At 49.2% G+C, this 14,484-nt stretch overlaps 1 protein-coding gene across 10 annotated transcripts in view; it reads right to left on the bottom strand.

The window, feature by feature from the left end:
- The window catches only part of WDR27 (WD repeat domain 27), a 215,645-nt gene that overhangs the window by 154,576 nt on the left and 46,585 nt on the right, over window positions 1–14,484 (bottom strand). For 9 of the 10 annotated variants that reach the window (XR_014311702.1, XR_014311703.1, XR_014311704.1 and 6 more), the window contains 3 exons: window positions 13,429–13,550; window positions 3,147–3,244; window positions 2,159–2,261 (listed from right to left, as the gene is read on the bottom strand). Coding sequence is in view for 6 of the 10 variants with exons in the window: in XM_082730412.1 (XP_082586538.1) it covers window positions 2,159–2,261; window positions 3,147–3,244; window positions 13,429–13,550 (323 nt within the window). In the remaining 4 variants the exon portion in view is untranslated. Of the gene's footprint in view, window positions 1–2,158; window positions 2,262–3,146; window positions 3,245–5,870; window positions 6,863–13,428; window positions 13,551–14,484 lie in introns of those variants that run through there. The other variant, XM_082730413.1, reaches the window with a different exon arrangement.

Raw genomic sequence — 14,484 nt, 5'->3', positions numbered from 1 at the left:
ACAGACACATGAAAAGATGCTCAGCATCACTCTTCACCAGGGAAATGGAATCAAAACCACAGTGAGATCCCACCTCACACTGTCAGAACAGCTCGAATCAACAACGCAAGACACAACAGGTGCTGGTGAGGACGGGGAGAAAGGGGAGCCTCGTGTACTGTTCGTGGGAATGCAAGTTGGTGCAAAGTGTGGAGGTTCCTCAAAAAGTTAAAGGTAGAACTACTCTATGGATCAGTAATTGCACCACCCAAAGAATATAAAAACACCCATTTGAAGGGAGACATGCAGCCCTATGTTCATAGCAGCATTATCTCCCAGAGCCAAACTGTGGAAGGAACCAAGATGCCCACCAGCAGACGAACGTCAGGAGGGGAGGGGGGGCGGACAGTTCCTCGGGGCCCCCAGGAGGAACCAACCCTCCAACACCTTGACTTCAGACTTGCAGGCTCCACAGGAGCTGTGCCCCACAGGAGGAAGCAGCAGAAAACCAATCTGCCATCAGGTAAGAACCTGAGGCAGGAGTCTAGCGCTCAGAGATGTGGGCATTCCTGCTGGCACCATCAGCGCCCGGGGACTGGGTCCCTGACGGTGAGATCAGCACTGACAGGAAACTTCGAAGTGTGGACAGATCCAAGTGTCAGAAAGTGAGGGCTGGAGATTCTGCTGAGGAGTGCGCGGCCAGCCACACAGTCACAGTGTCGGAACTGGCGTTCGACTCTCGGACAATCACACGCGTTCTCTGAACCGTGACAAACTGGCGCAGAAGGACCCGATGGTGAAGGGTATGAGAAGCCACAGGCGGGGGCAGAGAGAAAAGCGGGTCCTCCGGCAGACCACGATGAAAGCAGGAAGCACCTGCCCGCCGCCTGCGGCCACAAGCTCTCCAGGAGGCGTCCAGGAGCGGCCCCTAGGGTCACGCAACCTCGTGGCCGAGCCCAGGGACGAGTGTCCTTCTGACCAGCCGGTGCTGGCAGAGTGGAACGTGGCCCAGGACAGCAGAACAGCCCCGCCCGTGACCCCGTCCAGTAAAGAGGCCCCGTGCTCTGTCTGAGCAGCTGCACCCCGAGACCGAGCGGCGGGAGGGGGGACCGAGCTGCCCGTGTGGCTCTAGGGTCTCGGGGCCGCCCACTGAGCGGCTCGGTGAGCACGGCTGAACCGGGGTGGCATCGCTTTTGCTTAGGGAAACAGAGTCAAGCGAGTTGGAGCCCGTGTGTGTCTGCTCGTCTCACCCCTACACGCAGCCACACAACCACCTCGGCAGGGGAGGGGCTGTGAGCAGCCTGAGAGCCGCCGAGGACGGGGTCCGCCGGGCCGCCGGCAAACAAGTACGATGACCAGCAGCGGCCGGGGCACCATGGTGACCACCCCGTCAGACAGCGAACTGGACCACCGCTTGCGGAGGCGGGGCGCCCGGCTCTCCCCTCCGGCACCACCCGTGACCAGATCTGCGGTGCGGGCTGATCGGGGACACCCCCACACGGCGGCTCCTCGCGACGACACTGCACATCTGCGAACAGATCGGCCCCAAGGGAACCCGTGGCAGAGCTACGGCAGTGTGAGGGAGCCTGCCCGGGGCTGAGACGTCGCCAGGGCCTGTGCATCAGGCCCAAAGTGGCCAACCGGGAGACGCAGGACCCCCTCATGATAGGCAGTGACCGCCAGGACGCACGGGAGACTGTGGCCCGGACCCTGCCAGGTCCTCGCCGTCCCAGGGCCGATTCTGCAAGTCCCTTTCCCTGCGTCCTTCCCCTTCCCAAGCCCTACGAACCAATAAAAGCGCCTCTCTGGACAGTCAGAAAAACGAACAATAAAGTCAGTACATTGTTCCCGAAGATATCCAAAAGAAACACTCCCGGTGAAAACCTCGGATCTGGTCTTTACTCATTACTGCTGCTACCTGGTGATCCGCAGGAGAGCAGCGTGCAGCGACTCCTTCCACGCGGTACACAACTTGTGCCATGACTGATAAATGGATAAAGAAATAAATTAACGTGTGACTGGGGTTTAAAAAATCAAGCCTCACCAAAATTAACACAGGAGGGCCGGTCACAGCTCTCACGTCACACTTAAAGGTGTTCGTGCTTATAAACTGTCTCCACAAGAATGAGCCTAGGGGGTCAGGACTGAAGACGAAGCGACGCGCCGTGGTGGCACTTACGTGTCTGTCGTCCGCACCAGAAGCCACATAGCGTCCGCATGGGCTGAAGGCAATCCCACAGGGGTATCCGTGGTTTGGATGTCCCTCAAAACAGCGCTCGCATCTATAGGAAAAGGAGAAACACCAGGAGAAAAACATGATTCTTTAATTTTAACACAAAGGGGGCCAAGGACGCTGACGTGCAGCCTGTCTTCCCGACAACGAACGAACCAGTGCGGAGACTCGCACTCACGAGTCATCAAAGGCCAGCAGGCCGTCCTGGACATGCAAAATAGAAAACAACCATTTCCAAACCGCAGATTACTTGGGTCAGTGATCGAAGACTTGGGCAGGCGCAGTGCTCTCTCAAGCAGGTCAGGTGCTCTGGCCAACCACCCACAAAGTGTTACAGACGGGGGCGGGGAGCAGATCCGGGAAAGCCTGCGTCAGCGGGGGCCAGCACGGGGCTGGCTCCGGGGCTCCAGGATTGCACACGAGCCCCCGCCAGAGCCGGCCCCTGGGATCACGCCCCCACACCTCACAGGGCCTTTTATCCCCACCTTGCCATTACAGAGGAGAGCGGGGACACTGTCCACGCCGCCCCTGTGACCCAGCCGTGTGCAGGCGCACACACGAGCATTGCTGACACTCGGCTACATGCGCTGTTTAGTGGTCACTCCCCGTAACAGAACAGGAACGGCCTGATACGTGCACTGGCATCACTGTCGCTTAGGAGCATCTCATGACCCGCCCCCTCCATGCATCTCTGACCCTCAGGGCACAGGGCACACGCACAGACAGGAAAGCCCAGCACCTCTCCCGTTAGCATTCCAAATTGCTATGACCTGTTCTGTGTATAAGTCAGGCTTCTCTTAGATGCGTCAGCGGGAACGGGTTCACCACAATCACGCCGTATTTGGAAAAAGACGTCAAACTGAGTTCACAGGCACTGAGCCCGTGTGCCCCAGTGTACCCCCACCTGTGGCCTGCAGGCCGGAACGGGCCTCACCTCAGGGTTCTCACGTCCCATAGCTTCACGCCATCCCCAGCAGCTGTGGTGGCAAACAGGTTATACAGCAGCGGCTGCAGGGTCGTGGATGACGATCCCTAGGGTCGAAGGGGAGGAAACGAGACGTGCTCTTTAGAGGCTGAATTCATAAACCATGCAATGAATGTCAAGTAAGAAACAGAACAACAGTGAATGTCAAGTAAGAAACAGACGCAAAGATTTTTCTTATTTATAACAATTTCAGAACTGGTCTCCAAAAATATCCTTTTGAAGAATTCTGGGGTTTTTTTTGCCTTTTTAAATTTTTTCAGTGTTCCAAGATCTATTGTTTATGCGCCACACCCAGTGCTCCATGCAATCCGTGCCCTAATACCCACCACCTGGTACCCCGACCTCCCACCCCCCCCACCCCTTCAAACCTCTCAGGTTGTTTTTCAGAGTCCATAGTCTCTCATGGTTCACCTCCCCCTCCGATTTCCCCCAACTCACTTCTCCTCTCCATCTCCACATGTCCTCCATGCTATTTGTTATGCTCCACAAATAAGTGAAACCACATGGTAATTGACTCTCTCTGCTTGACTTATTTCACTCAGCATCATCTCTTCCAGTCCCGTCCATGTTGCTACAAAAGTTGGGTATTCGTCCTTTCTGATGGAGGCCTCATACTCCATAGTGTATATGGACCACATCTTCCTTATCCATTCGTCCGTTGAAAGGCATCTTGGTTCTTTCCACAGTTTGGCGACCGTGGCCATTGCTGCTATAAACATTGGGGTACAGATGGCCCTTCTTTTCACGACATCTGTATCTCTGGGGTAAATACCCAGTAGTGCAATTGCAGGGTCTTAGGGAAGATCTAGTTTTAATTTCTTAAGGAATCTCCACACTGTTTCCCAAAGTGGCTGCACCAACTTGCATTCCCACCAACAGTTTCTCCACATCCTCTCTAACACATGTTTACTGTCTTGTTATTGGCCATTCTGACTGGTGTAAGGTGGTATCTCTATGTGGTTTTGATTTGAATCTCCCTGATGGCCAGTGATGATGAACATTTTTTCATGTGTCTGTTAGCCATTTTTATGTCTTCTTTGGAGAAGTGTCTGTTCATGTCTTCTGCCCATTTTCTGACATGATTACCTGTTTTTTGCGTTTGAGTTCGAGAAGTTCTTTACAGATCTTGGATATCCAAGATGGACATTGTTATGAACCCTAGTTATTTAAAGTTTGCGTCCAAACATGGTTCTGTACCTGGAGTGTAGTTCAGCTCTTTCCAGGAGGTATTTTGTCACTTTGGCTTTCCTTCCGACTGCAGCGTGAGGGGAGGTGATGATCGATCGGATCAGAGGCGGGTCCTTGAAGAAGTGACCCCAGCCAGAGACACATGGGGGCTTTGGGTGTGATGACCAGTACATTAATAACTGATCTCAGACTTCAAATGCCCCATTCAGAGCATCTTTCAGATAATTTATTGAAGATGGATTATGATCTATACTTTAAAAATAGTTTTTGGTGTATTAATATTGTAGTGTTTTGATCTTTCATCATACTTTTGTAACTCTCAGTGGTATTTCATATGTGGAAAACATACACCAACAGTTCGTAAGGTTAAAGTGTACCATTAATAATTATTCAAAAGGGGAACCCTCTTACACTGTTGGTGGGAATGCAAGTTGGTGCAGCCACTTTGGAGAACAGTGAATTACACCCAAACAATGAGTCTTCGGACACTGCATCAAAAACTAATGACGTACTGTATGGTGACCAACATAACACAAGAAAAAAATGTCCATCTTCCTTCCATGCCAAGAATATCCATATTATTAAGAAAAATGTAATAAAGTGGTGCATGGGTGCCTCAGTGGGTGGGTGCCTCAGTGCATGGGTGCCTCAGTGGCTTCGGCTCAGGTCATGACCCCAGGGTCTTGGGATCGAGCCCCGCATCGGGCTCTCTGCTCAGCGGGGAGCCTGCTTCCTCCTCTCTCTCTCTGCCTGCCTCTCTGCCTACTTGTGGTCTCTCTCTGTCAAATAAATAAATAAAATCTTTTTTAAAAAGAGAGAAAAATGTAATAAAGTACATCTGAAAGCATTTATCCTCGCAGTGTGCATGGACGTCAAGGTCATTCCTCAGTTACAAATAGGAAATGAAGGTTTACATAAACCCAACAACAGACTAACAGAGTCTTAATTCTGTGCCAACAGCATTCTAAACACTGAACATTTCATCCTCTTAACAAACTTATGAGACGTAAACTGTTTTATACCCATTTCAGGTGAGAAACATGACAGAGGAATCCACTCATGGCCACCCAGCTACGCCTCTCAAGAGAGCTTAACAGTCCACTAATGATGACAAGGCCAAGACACCTTGTAATTCTAACATCCAGACAGTTCCCCAGCCGGCCAGCACACATCCAGAGCTCACGCATGGACACTGGGCATGGCGCAAGTTACATGGCACAGCCTGTAACTATATGGGGCAAAAAGTAATAGAATTATAAGAAAAATAGACAAGATTACTTGTTCCCTGAGTGGGAACAAGTCCCAGACCTAGCTCAACAGGAAGGCAGAGTTAGGATACCTTACAACAAAGCCGGTTTCCTGAAGCTAACCAGTAAAAAACCACAAGCATTCACAGGGATAAAAAGAGAATTAAAATCTTTTTTCAATCAATCCAATTAAGACTAAGGAAGAAGAAAGGAAGAAGCAAAGAAAATGCATAATAAATAGGAAATACAGAAGTTTTTTTTCTCTTTAATGTAGAAAGCATAAAATGTATGAATAATCATACCAATTGCAGACTAAACAAGTTAAAAAAAAAGATTCTTAGTTGGATTTCAAGAAAAGCTCTTAAAATATTATTTTTGAAGGCTGAATGTGAAGGGTGGGGGGAAATAGCATATACTAAAGAAAACAAGGCAAGATAGATTGCTTAAGTACTCGAAGAAATAGTCACCAGGCAAATAAGACCTCATTAAAAATAGTTTGTAGATATCATAAAAGGAGAACATAAAAGGAGCAAGGGAAATACAAGAAGGCTGACTTAAATATCCCGAATGACACAGCCTGTAACTATATGGGGCAAAAAGTAATAGAATTATAAGAAAAATAGACAAGATTACAATCATAGGAAGAGATGTTAATACATTTCTCTAATAAATAAAAACAACTGAGAGTACAAAAAATTAGGAACATGAATGACCTGAGTACGATTAATAAAGTTGGGCCAATAGACATGTATACACCATGGTGGGTGAGAACATCTTCCTTTCATACACACATACGTGATAGCCATAAAAATCCACCAGGGAGCCGGTTTCTCAATAAATGCAGAAATCCCAGCAGCAGAGGAGAATCAGTGCCAGATGGGTCATGTGCATAGAATGCCATCCATGAAATCAGAAACTAGCCACAAAATGTTTACCGAAAACAAGCTCATATGTGTAGAAATCTAAAAGCACACATCTAAATAAAGTCTAGGTTAAAAAAAAAAAAAAAGTCATACTGGGAATTAGAAACTCTCTAGTGGGGAGTAAGCATCAGGTGGCACAGGGACACGCACAGTCTGCTGCCGTTATGGGCCAGAACAACACAGCACATGACCCGGACGTCATTTGATGTGTCTTGGGAAAGAGCCGCACCAAATCCACTTGCGGTCATCAAAGAAGAACGAGGCAGAAAGATACAGAGCAGATTGTGTCTGACCAAGCACTTCATTTCTTTAAGAAAAAAAAAAAGAAAATAAAGTAATACATTTCAAGGAGATCATATGGGTTTTACTGACCATTCCTGCAGAAAACAAAAAGTTCTCTGTGTGATATGATTTTCCATAAGAAACTATTTCAACTATTACATATTTAATTTTTTACATCAAATGAGCTGTATAGCACTGTGTATCCAAATCACAAAAATGTGTATCTCTTATTCAGGCATTGAAAAGAAGTAACAGCCAAGTTTTTATTATATATAAGTGAAAAACGATAGCTATAATTTTTAAAGAGATCAATAAATCCTAAAATATTTGTGTATTTTCTTTTGCTGTGCAGAAGCTTTTGATTTTGATGAAGTCCCAAAAGTTTATTTTTGCTTTGTTTCCTTTGCCTTTGGAGACATGTCTTGAAAGAAGTTGCTGTGGCTGATATCGAAGAGATTCCTGCCTATGTTCTCCTCTAGGATTCTGATGGATTCCTGTCTCACATTGAGGTCTTTCATCCATTTCGAGTTCATCTCTGTGTACGGTGTAAGAGAATGGTCGAGTTTCATTCTTCTACATATAGTTGTCCAGTTTTCCCAGCACCATTTATTGAAGAGACTGTCTTTTTTCCACTGTATATTTTTTCCTGTTTTGTTGAAGATTATTTGACCATAGAGTTGAGGGTCCATATCTGGGCTCTCCACTCTGTTCCACTGGTCTATGTGTCTGTTTTTATGCCAGTCCCATGCTGTCTTGGTGATCACAGCTTTGTAGTAAAGCTTGAAATCAGGTAACGTGATACCCCCAGTTTTATTTTTGTTTTTCAACATTCCCTTAGTGATTCGGGGTCTCTTCTGATTCCATACAAATTTTTGGATTATTTCCTTCAGCTCTTTGAAGAATACCGGTGGAATTTTGATCGGAATGGCATTAAAAGCAAAAGCTTCTGCACAGCAAAGGAAACAGGAAAACAAAGAGGCAACCCACGAAATGGGAGAAGATATTTGCAAATGACAGTACAGACAAAAGGTTGATATCCAGGATCTATAATGAACTCCTCAAACTCAACACTCAAAAAACAGACAATCATTCAAAAAAAGGGGCAGAAGATATGAACAGACACTTCTCCAATGAAGACATACAAATGGCTATCAAACACATGAAAAAATGTTCATCATCACTAGCCCTCAGGGAGATTCAAATTAAAACCACACTGAGATACCACCTTACACCAGTTAGAATGGCCAAAATTAGCAAGACAGAAAATAACGTGTGTTGGAGAGGCTGTGGAGAAAGGGGAACCCTCTTCCACTGTTGGTGGGAATGCAAGTTGGTGCAGCCTCTTTGGAGAACAGTGTGGAGATTCCTCAAGAAATTAAAAATAGAGCTTCCCTATGACCCTGCAATTGCACTACTGGGTATTTACCCCAAAGATACAGATGTAGTGAACAGAAGGGCCATCTGTACCCCAATGTTTATAGCAGCAATGGCCACGGTTGCCAAACTGTGGAAAGAACCAAGATGCCCTTCAACGGACGAATGGATAAGGAAGATGTGGTCCATATACACTATGGGGTATGATGCCTCCATCAGAAAGGACGAATGCCCAACTTTTGTAGCAACATGGACGGGACTGGAGGAGATGATGCTGAGTGAAATAAGTCAAGCAGAGAGAGTCAATTATCATATGGTTTCACTTATTTGTGGAGCATAACAAATAGCATGGAGGACATGGGGTGTTAGAGAGGAGAAGGGAGTTGGGGGAAATTGGAAGGGGAGGTGAGCCATGAGAGACTATGGACTCTGAGAAACAATTTGAGGGGTTTGATGTGGCGTGGGGGTGGGAGGTTGGGGTACCAGGTGGTGGGTATTAGAGAGGGCACAGATTGCATGGAGCACTGGGTGTGGTGCAAAAATAATGAATACTGTTATGCCAAAATTAAATAAAAAATAAATTTAAAAAAAGATTTTTGTATTTTCATTGTAAAAATAAATCACTTAATATTATCACATCATTTTAAAATAGGAAACTATGGCGCTCATGTTTCGCTGTGGAACTCTTGTGAATGTGATAAAACGGAACAGTCTGCTTCTGCAGCCAGAATCGCGGGGCAATCCCCAGGAGAGGCGTTTCAGGCTGCACGGCCGCACGCTTGCACAAGAGCGTTCCTGCTGTGTGCCGAACGTGGCTAGGCTCTTCCTGAGCTCGAGAGAAATTCGGAATGATCTCTTTCACGTTTTACTGGAAATTGGACATTTGGGCCACTTAGGGTCTGTGCTCCATGAGCACTGCTGGGCCAGCAGCCCCCACACGGCCGCGGTCAGTCAGAACACTTGAATGTGTATTGTGTAACTGGACAAAAATTTAAGAGAAGCTTAGAAAAGGAGAAGAAGCTATTAGAGTACAGTGTGAGCGTCCGTAACCCTATCACCCTCCGTCCCTACCCTCCCGTCACATACCACTCAGAGGGGTATTTTCAGGAAATCAAACCAGTTATTTGTCCCAAGTAAGTAAAAACCTCAGGACTATTTTTCCTCATACCACACCCCCCACCCAAGAGCACACCACCATGATGCCCAAAATACCAGTCGTCACTGGACGACCACATCAATTTGAGGTAGACCAGGCTACTGTTGGGTCATTGCATAAGCTGCTACTTAATGGAGAAGAAATGCTAAGCAGTTTCCTACAGCCAATGCATGAAAACTCGGAACGACGAGAGGTTTCATGAGAGGAACGGAGCGGTCACCGTGTCTCCGAGGAGGAAGGACAGCTGTCTCTTCACAGCAGTGGTTCTGCACCGGTGCGCCTGGAGCGGAGTTCCCTCGGGCTCTGCAGAGACACCGTCCCAGAGACCCCATGTCCATCAGGAAGGGGACCCTCCGTCCAGTCTGACACCACACCCTGGACACAGGCTCCATCCTAAGCCCACTGCCCCCTGGACTGCTGCAGTCCCAAGCTCTCCACACCAGCCAGGGAGCCAGCATGTGGGCAGGAGCGGCCCCAGGCGGCTACCCGAGCAGGGGGAGCTCCATCTCCGGAGTGGAGGGAGCAGCGCGTGTGCCCATGCAGCAGCTAGGGACGCCCCGGCGGCCGGAGGCCGGGAAGACACCAGGTGCAGGGGCGTGGCGCAAGCTGGCGAGGCCACTCGGGATCCCACCCCCACCCGCCGCTCCACCCCGTCCCTTTTCTCGTCCCCCACCAGCCGCTCCATGGAGGGGGCTTGCGCAGCACCACGCGCTCCCCGCGCCCTGCCCGTGGAGGAGCGCACAGAGCGCAGCACAAGCCCTTCCAGCCGGAGCCAGTGGCGCAAGGTCATGGTCTCAGTGCCCGTGCAGCTCGCTCACGCACACCCACACAAGCATCGGCGCGGTCCCTCGCCTTCCTGCTCGGCCTCCACGGCAGCTGCCCTGGACCTGCAACAGAGCTCACCCGGTGCCCAGAGCCCACAAGCTGCACCTCGGGCTTCCCGCATGGGCCCACATGCTGCTCTCCTGACGCACACGCAGCCACTCCCGTACCGCCTGGCCCCGTGCCCACCTCACCTCCTCAGAGAAAGCACACAGAGGGGCCTCGGCACAGCATGTGTGTGGCTGTGTGAACCCGCCCCCCTGCAGAAGGATCCCGATCCGTCAGCTGTGAGGACCCCACTCTCTCCTGCACACGTGCACTCCACAGCTCACTACCGCGCCGGTGCAGACCCGCCGAGACACACATCTAGATGAATCGGTCACTGGCTTGATACATGTGCACACACACGTGTGCACACCAGTACACGTGTTCATGTGTGCATCTGCATGTCCCGATCCGGTGCAGGCCATGAGACTGGTGGGGACAAGGGGCAGGCTCTGGCATATTTGGCTTCCACCGTCCCCTGCGACCTCACCGTATTAAGTGCGGCAGTCGTGGAGGGACCGGACCCCAGCTCTGCTCCTCAGGCTCGTGACCCGGCTGTGGGGAAGGCCCAAGCCTGGACACAGAGACGCAGCACGGTGGCCCTGAGACCACAGCACCCCACGGCACTTCAGCCGAGGGCGCACTCGCCGCTGATGCGGCTCAGGGAACTGACACAAAGTGTCCCAGCGTCCGCGTGCACGCATCAGGGTCTCGGAGGACGGAGCTCATGCACGTTCAGCCCGCCATGTCCGCACACGTGAGCTACAGCGTGTGCACCTGTAAGCGTGTCACAGGCAAACACCGGGGGCTTGCCTCCTCCTGTCCTGGCGAGTGCCCCCTGCCAGGAGCTAAAAGTCACCAGAGCACGACACATCCCACCGAAGCCATCTCTGGAACAAGACGAGGGCCTGGGCTCAGCAACCCCGAGATTCCCTCACAGGCCCAGCCTGAGACCTAAGTCCAACAGAGGGATGAGACAGGAGGGCAGCAAGGGCCTGCAGTCAAGTCCAATTCTGTCTGACGAGTCCCTGGGAACCTCGAGGAGTTTCAAGGAAGACAGTGACATGGTCACTTGGAGTCAGCAGTGGGAGTGCGACTGCGTTGAGGAAGAGCCTTGCGGAGACAGCGGACTGGGGTGGCAGCAGGTGGGGCCTGGGGCCGAGGACAGACACACGACTGCACAGGCAGCGGCTGACCGGGCAGCACTGGGCGTACTTCCGGCGTTCATGCGCGGGTCTGTGTATGGGAGTCAGGCTGTGAGGACGCACGGAGCACAGGGAACCTCCTGGCTTTTAGCCCAGATGCACCAACTGCATGGGCTCAGGCAACCTACTTTATGTGCCTTCAAATTCCTCCTAAAATCAAGTTCTGCCTGACGATATGGGACGGGGAGAGGCCCAGTCAGGTGCACCTTCTCCAGTCCTCCCCGGACCCCGCAAACGTCATTACCACCGGCACCCTCGCCGTCTCCCACGACGGCCCTCGCACAGTCAGCTTGGTGTAAAATGACCCTGTCCCCACCCACCACCGTCTGCGTTATAATTTCTTTGAAAGCGATTTCTTAGTTCAGATTCCGACCTTCCACTGCAAACAGCACATTCCGGAGCCTCCACCCTCAACGGTGACAGGAACAAAGGGCTTGTGTGAAATTAGGTGGATTTGAGAAGTGAGAGTTTTTAAGGCAATGCCCATCGACCTTCATAAATTTATAATTAAAAATTACAGGAAGAATGGTTGTCATTTAATGAACTAGGAATATATTAAGAGATTTACCTGCATTATCTCACTTAACCCTGCAACAGATAAAAGTAATGGATGAAAGATGTGAAAGTCTTCTCCCGTGATACGGGAACAGAGGAGCGGAAGGAAACCCGAAGCTGTCAGACAGAGCAGCATCCCAGAATTTTTCAAAATGAAATAACGTCTTTTGAAAATATGCGAAAATTGTTTAGTTTAAAAGAATTATCTTTACCATTATCTTAAAACTACAGTTATATTTTTTATAAGTAAAAAGCATTTCAAACTCCAAAACTCTATTTTGTATTTCCAATTTAATCAGCTGAAACAATATAAAACAAATTTAGAACCAAATGGAAAAAATAAATCTCAGACTGAGATTTTCAGATTTTTATAATAAGTTTCATCTAAAGTTTTCATGGCTCTGCAGTAAGTCCCAGAAAGAAATAAAGAATAGAGCAAGTGAATGAAAAAGAAAATAGGAATCTCCATGGAAATGTTGACAAACCACTTTCCATACACAAAAAATGATGGCGGTGGTAGTGGGCGTGGAGTCTGCTTACGATGCTTTTTTTTTTTTTTTTACGATTTTTTTTTTAATGTATTTATTTGACAGAGATCACAAGCAGGCAGGCAGAGAGAGAGAGAGGAGGAAGCTGAGCAGAGAGCCTGATGTGGAACTTGATCCCAGGACCCTGAGATCATGACCTGAGCCGAAGGCAGAGGCTTTAACCCACTGAGCCACCCGGGCGTCCCACTGCTTAGGATTCTTTCTCCCTCTTCCTCCCTCTAAAAAACCCCAGAAATCAAAGAACAATGATACCCTTGAAATCACAATGCAGATTTCAGAAGGCATTATAAATTAAAGTTATTCCAAATATATCAAAAAACAAAATTGTAGTTGTAGTCTTAAAAAGAGAAGTTTTGTTTACAAATCTCTTAGATGTCTTTGGTTTGCAAAGTGTCTTTTAAACTAAAGTATGAGACAATGAATTCATCAAAACAGCACCCTTTCTCATCTCCAGGCTCTAACCCTCAGCTGGGGGTAGTCTTAAACCCCGACCCTGTCCAGACAGAGCATGTGCGTCTGGAAGAGGGAAACCATTGGTCCCTGACGGTGGCTTCCATTCCAGCCGGAGCTATGTGACTCACTGGTTGTTTAGTCTGAAACACCCAAACCCTCCACCAAGTTTTAAGTGTGACTGCATCACTAGTAAAGTTGAAAAATAGGCCCAGAAAATAATCAAAGACAAAAATACAAAGTTTCACATTCCATACGATATTAAACCATCTGCTAAGGTCAAACATCAAGGCCTAGAAAACTGATGATGACAAGAAAAAAAATAGCATTGGGTATTTGCTAGCAAACTGTCAGAAACCTGCATCAGACATCTGTACGAGTCCGACACTTAAAGATACAATTCACAAATGATAAGCGCTGTCAACAGCTCACTCACTTTATTCTGGCAGATCTGGTGAACAGGCCGGGAATGGGCTTCCACTATCATGGCTGCACTGCGCGCTGCATTGAGGTCGAAAACCTCGAGAGTCCTGTTCCTGCCAGCCGCAAGCACCAGATCTGCGAGACGCAGTTAGGGAACTCCTCTCAGCCGTCCGCCAGGGGGAGGGCGGCCCCACATATGCAGTGAGTACTTTGGGGCACCAGAAGGCACCCAAGCGATGACCGCTACAACTGTCTGCGCGCAGAGCCCCGCTCCCCCCTTCTGCCGCTGGCATCCAGCAGCGGCTGCTGAGCCAGGGACGAGAGCAGACCCAGTGGTGCAGACCTCCAGCGGGAGGCACAGAGGTCTAACTTCAGCGCAATGAGATCTGAGGTGTCCAGGAAAGGCCCCAATCAGGAGCCAGAAGCCCAGCTGCATCGCTAGGGACGGAGCTCCGAAGACCAGTCTAAGGGTCAAACCAGGCAGTGCAAGTGCAAATGTGGACAGTGCCGCCTGGAGCCGGCCGTGCGAAGGCACGCACCTCCCAGCGCGGCGAGCCACCAGCCACGCCTTGTCCACGTTCACACTTGGGGCAACAGCAGCAGCACATGGACTCGGGGTTCGTGTCAGCACCAGAACAAACCCACGTCCAGTGGCCACCAGAACACTGCCATCAGTGGTGTACGTGGGAGAAAGATCACCAGGTTCGGTAACTAGCCCAGCGCTCATGCGAAAATATGCAGAAAGCACCGTTTAAGGCCAGAGTACTCGGAAGGACACATGTCTGCTACGTGTTGTGCTCTGTGTGTACCAAGGGGCTCTGGCATCACATTTCTAATTAAAATACTCTAAAACCTCTAATGCCTTATCTCAGTCCTTCTGAAATTTCAACTATAAAACTCTTCAAAGAACATAACTTAGACCTCCGAATAACTTCAGATTTTTATAAGACGAATTCCTGAAGATCAGAGCTTTTCTTCTAAATAAATCAAAATCAATGTTTTTAACTAAAAGGGATGATGCCGGTCAAAAAAAAGTCAAAAAATAAACTCCTCGACTCCTTTTCCCACT

Source organism: Mustela nivalis (genome assembly GCF_964662115.1).
Source record: "Mustela nivalis genome assembly, chromosome: 5".
NCBI lineage: Eukaryota > Metazoa > Chordata > Mammalia > Carnivora > Mustelidae > Mustela > Mustela nivalis.
The sequence above is the reverse complement of the archived record's forward strand: the minus strand, read 5'-3'. Positions and strand labels throughout refer to the sequence as shown.